We start from the raw sequence: 5,782 nt of genomic DNA on the forward strand, positions 1-5,782 counted from the left end.
TATTTAGATCATATTAACTTCTAAGTCACTAACTTACAAGTCTTTTAGGGAAAATGACCAGGAAATTTGCATTTTTGTTTTTGTTGATAAGGTATGGTAATGGCCTATGTGCAGAATACCGTGAGTCACGTGGAAGTGCTTTGAGCACATGACATTGCTGCTGAGTGTGCACCAAGGGGCTGCATGCACTTCATTCTGCAGAACTGAGTGAAGGCAAAGCAGAGGGTCTGGCATGTGTGCACAGAGGCTTGTGCAAGCATGAAATTCCTTGTTTAACCTTGAATATGTGTGCACAGTTTTCTTTCTGTTCCATGATATGCAAATATTTATTTTAATATAAAAATTCTCACAAATCCTTCAGTACAATTTGATACTCTCTGAACTCTGTAACCTCTTGTACTATTCCCTCTCCTCTCAAGCAAGGATCAGGCGTATATCGTTAGTTTTATTTATTTTTTTTTACCCCCATCATTACTTTGGTTTTCTGATACAAAGGAGATTTAGAGGTCTGAGTTGAGACTGGAGAAACTGACAAGTTAAAATCACATAGGAGAAGTGCTGTTTGATACCAGTGAAAATGATGGGCTGGTGGGGATCTGGCCTTGGTATTGCAGCCATCAGAAGTTTAAGGATAATCTTTGCTAAAACCATCTACTTTCTACTTAGGTTCTGGGTCCCAATTCTACTGCAAATAGTATCATGGCCTCTTATCAACAACAGAAGACTTCAGTTCCTGTTCTTGGTTAGTATTTTTTTTTCCCCCCTCTGAATGATACAGTGCTAAGTTGAAGGAATATCTTTTTGCCTGTGTTGACAAGGTCAGTGATATAAGGCAAGATTTGGTATTGACTACAATTTTCCCTCAATTTTTAGCTACATCTTTACTCAGATCAGTTTAAAACTTCTAGTGTTGGGAACTCGAGTAGAGTGGGGAATCCAACGGGGTATTAAACATATAACTTTTTCTAAATTGTCGTGACATACACTTGTTAATACAGTGGCATATATTCTCCCATATAGGCACATCCTAGTTGAAGTTTGAGTTTAAACAGTCTAATTTATACATACATTTTAAAGATTCTTCTGAATCATCCTTTTGGGCTATTGGCAGGTATGCATTACATCTCAGGGACATTTTCATAATCCTTGCTTACCAGCTGGACCTTTTTAATCATCTTGAGAATTTACAGGAAGCAAATCCAAAGAATGTTAGCATTTTACCTGTATTTCTTATTTAATTATACCTAAAATGTTTTGTTTGACTGTTGTGGGGAGATGATTCTCAATTAGTTTATGTATCCCTCACATTTAAAGCCCTTAACGGCTTTCATTTGAAAGTTGGTAGAAACTTTTAACAATTCAACTTGGTGCCCGAATATTTGCCCTTCAGGTGGATCAATCAAGCGTCCTCAGCCTCTGTTAGTTATTGAAAGTTAGCAATATGTTCTAAAATAATTGGCAGATTTAACTACTGTTATTTGCATTTTCTAGCATGTGACAGGCAATGTTCTAAAATTTTTTCATGTAAATGCTGTACTATAATAGCATTTTGATGACTTTGCAAGCAGCCTTTGGATGTTTAATTAAATTTAACTTTAACGACTTATGTTGCTGCCTGGAATAAACAACTAATTACCTTTCATCCAGCTAAGTTCATATATCTGAACAGTAACTACTATATCCCTAGCTCCCCTTCTTCCTGGAAGAAACAGCTTCCTGACAAGCTGGTTTTGGTATCAGTCCCAAACCATATACACTTATTTCTGAGATGCTAAAATTCTGTCTTAGACACAAGGCAGTTTGGTAATTTATACTGTGTCCAATCCAGTTATGATTTCTGCTCCATTTTCCTTGTTGCTGGCCTGTTACTGATCTTTAGGTCAAGTCCAGTTGCACCTTTCTCTGGGGAAATATGGATGACTTAATCAGAGAGCACTTCCATTTTCCAACTGAGCCATAAAGACTAGTATTTTGAGGCTCCTCATTATCTGAGTGTGTATTATCCACGTCCCTGTGGCTACAAGATTGTGTAGGGAAGGAGAAATTCTCATAATCCCCAAATAGGCAGGTGAACTACTCAAAAAATTAGTCCCACTCAAATATTCCTCAGTTGCCCCTCCTCAGCTAATAGTAATAGTTAAGTACACTTATACATCCCCGTAAGGGGGCATTTTCTCTGATTGTTCCATGTTTACGATGCAGTGCAGTATCATGCAGATCGATTGCAAGTCTTGCAAAAATATAAGATTTTATAAAATGGATTAAAAATGTTATCAGAGAAGTCCTTAAATCGTAAGTGAGTTGGATTTTTACAATTGATAACAAAATAAGTGCTTCAAATGGAAATAATTTGACTATCGAAGGATAAAGAGTCCTTGGAAGAATTGATGAAGCCTTCAAAGTATTTTTTTAAAAATGACATTTTGGGCTTTCACATTTTGAAATGTGAAAGATGTCCTGCTGTCATACAGTTTGTCAGAATAATTAATTTTCTGCCAAAGGTCAATATTTGGTGTTTATTCTTAATTAAATCTAGGAATCAAATAAAGTTGTAGTTTTGCCTAATTTTTTAAATAAGTTAGAATATTTTTATAACTTTAAAAAAAAGTTTAACCACAGCTTAAACTTTAAACTTATTCAAGGTTTAATCACTATTTAACATGAAATTATGAGCTTTGTTGACAATGAATTTGTTTAAGTAGCTTTTTCCAGTATCAATATTCTCAACTATGGAAAACCTCCTGTGGTCTTTTTGCCTATGTAGTTTTTTGTTCGGAGGAGTGTAGAGCAGTAATTGTATGTGAGATTGTAAAACTGTTATGATTAGTAGAGAAAACCTGGATTGTACAGAAAAGTATGTCAAGGGAAATTAAAATTTTATGATTTCTAGTCATGTGTATATATACATGTATTGATGTGTAATATGATAATCATGGTTTTAAAAACTGTGTGAGCATTTTTCTCATATTATTAAATATTCTTGAAAATATGTTTTAATGTCTGTATGGCTCATATGTACAGATGCACTGTTGGAAGTTTGTCATGAAAAATGCCAAGATAGAACATCTTTATATATACATATTTTCTCATATCTCTGCTTCCTGTATACGATTCTTATTTAGATAAAAGACTCCACACATCTAACTGAAAGAGGGCTTAGGAGTTGTATCTAACAGTGACAATTTTCCTCCAGCCATCCCCCCACTTCATTTACTTTTTCAAAGTAGGAATGTTTTTAGTGATTGATGTGTTGTAGAATTTTTTTTACATACAGTACTTTCTTTCCATTAATTTTACTTACTGAATACATGCCACCACATGTATTTTATTCTTGTAATTGAAATAGTGAAATATACAGATTTTAGGTGTATAGTTTGATGAGATTTAATAAAAGTACATGGCCTCGTAATCACCACCACCACCCATTTGAAATATAGAAGAACATGCTTCCACTTTGAATCAGTCAGTGGGCATTTTTTCTTCTACTTTCCCATGTGTCTGAAGTTGCAGTGGAATTCCTCTTCTCAGGGCAGGGCCTCCAGGCTGATTTTGCTCTGACTGGAGGTTGCAAGGTAACAGAAATATTAACTCTGGTTCCGATGGTCATCTTGTAGATGCAGAGCCCAGGAGCCTAGTTTTAGGTTAGAGTTACTTACTCAGCTCCTACCAGTAAGAAAGAATGTCTGTCACAATTTCCCTTTCTTTTCTTTTAGATGCTGAGCTTTTTATACCACCAAAGATGAACCAAAAAACCCAGTGGAAATTGAACCTCCTGGAGTGACTCTGAACCTAGTTAGGATGGCTCTGGCTGAGAAGACCATTTCCTTTCCAGTCCTCACTCCTCGAAGCCTGGCTGTTGAGAACTAGGAAGAGTAAGATGATGAATGATACTAGCATTGCAGAGCTGCTCTGTATAGCAGACCTCAGCAAACACCAAGCAATTCTATTTTATTTTATTTTGCATATAGTTATAATCAGTAGCAAAACTTTAAGCTTTAACTAATATAGCCTCATTTTGTAAGAATTACTGTTCTTTTATTTACTGCTGTTTGAGAGCATATTTCTGGTATTTATGGTAGTCAGGAGATTGGGTTTCATTCCCAGTTACAGGTCTAATGCATATTGGGACCTTAGACAAATCACGTAATTGATTTGTACCTCCGTTAATTGGGAATATTGTTTCATGGCTTCTACCTCAAAAATGTAAAGAAAAGTAAAATAACATTTTTAAATTGCTTTATGTTCCTGGAGGAGAGCATTATAGATAAACAACATAGCTATTAGTGCTACCAACATTTGGTCAAATTTAATCACTTGAATAACTTCACCTTGAACTAAAGCAGAATAAAAAGCTAAACATAACCTTTGAAATGCTAAGCTTTTCCATGCTGACAGCTGTTTTTTTGTAATATCTTACCAGGTCGTGTGCTTCCAGTTATAACTGGGTTGAGCCTCCTATCGCTACAATGTCCATAGGAACTGTTTTCACTGAGTGTGAATTTCCTGCTAGAGAGTTAGCAGAACAGATTAGAATTTCTGAAACAGTAGCATGCACATTTGTTATAATGAGCAGCATGTTTCATGGCATGCACGGTTGTAAATTACTCCTTTTTCTTCAAATAGTGCTCCTTTTAACATAATATTTTTGTCAGTGTCTAGACCATTTCATTTATTTTTCATGGTGCTTAATTGACTTATTTTTTTGGAAGAAATGAGAATGTTTTCTCTTTTTGGTAAGTCTAGAAAAGTCTCAGTTCATTTTGACAATAGTTTCATGGCTGATCACTAGGTAGGATTAAAAATTTCTTCTATACTTTTAATACTAGAACCAGACCTTCATTATACTGGTTTGGGGTCTAGTTGTACATAAGCTAATAGGAAATGCTGCTTTTGGTTCTCACAGTATAGCTATATCCACAATTGTAATTTAAGACTTGACGTAATACAGCAAAATGTTAGTTTTAGAATCTAGGTATGGTCACTGTATGTATAATTCAACTTTTCTGTGTCTGAAATTTTTCACAAAATAATAGAAAACAAAAGAAGATATATCCTGTTTTGGAAATTTTTACTTTTTGACTCATGCCCATAATGGACTTACAGTAATTAAGTGCCCACACTGAAAGGTTGAAAGTGCTTTGTGACTCCTCTTTGGCATGTGTAAATGAACCTGGTAACTTACATGACATTTTAATGTTATAGCGCTCTTGCTACGGACCATGGTAGAGACAGACCCGTGCTGATGGATTGGAAATACAAGCAATTGTGTTTGTTAATAATTGTGTTACTTTATGGAGGTTCAAGTTCCTTAAAGTAATGTATTAAAGCACCAAGAAAGAATTTGCGTGAATATGAATTAAAATCAATTACTATTTTTCTCATCAGAGCAAGATGGAATATTGTTCATTTGGAGAAGCAGCAGTTGGGAGCCGACTTTCTATATTGAAGGCAGAGTCAAAGAATTCATAGGGAAAAGTGCAGTGTATGGGTAAAGGAGAAACTCCTGGAATTGATGAATGCTTAATTTGGGTAGGAAAAGTATGTCAAGTTCTAGAAAAGAGTATGTAAATATGTAACTCTTTCCCGAAATTTTGACTCGCCCAAAGCAGTTTCATGCTGCAGTAAGCTAAAAGCCTCAATTATTTTGTTGGTTCCATTGAATCAGCTTTGTGCAGGTGCTCCAGACGTCAAGAAGTAATTTGCAGAGGACTGTCTCCTACAATCAAAGTGCATTTTAAATTTACACTTTTTAATAAGATAGGAGTTAATGTTTTTATTATAT

At 35.1% G+C, this 5,782-nt stretch overlaps 1 protein-coding gene across 1 annotated transcript in view; it reads left to right on the forward strand.

Annotated features, from left to right (window-relative positions):
• ELP1 (elongator complex protein 1) overlaps window positions 1-5,340 on the forward strand; it is a 53,816-nt gene extending 48,476 nt beyond the window's left edge. Inside the window, exon 34 of the mRNA XM_011364989.2 lies at window positions 3,714-5,340. Within this exon, the coding sequence (XP_011363291.1) occupies window positions 3,714-3,781 (68 nt within the window). The 3' untranslated portion in view covers window positions 3,782-5,340. The remainder of the gene's footprint in view (window positions 1-3,713) is intronic.
• Window positions 5,341-5,782: the final 442 nt, after the last annotated feature.

This window comes from Pteropus vampyrus, unplaced genomic scaffold (genome assembly GCF_000151845.1).
Source record: "Pteropus vampyrus isolate Shadow unplaced genomic scaffold, Pvam_2.0 Scaffold103, whole genome shotgun sequence".
NCBI classification, from domain to species: domain Eukaryota; kingdom Metazoa; phylum Chordata; class Mammalia; order Chiroptera; family Pteropodidae; genus Pteropus; species Pteropus vampyrus.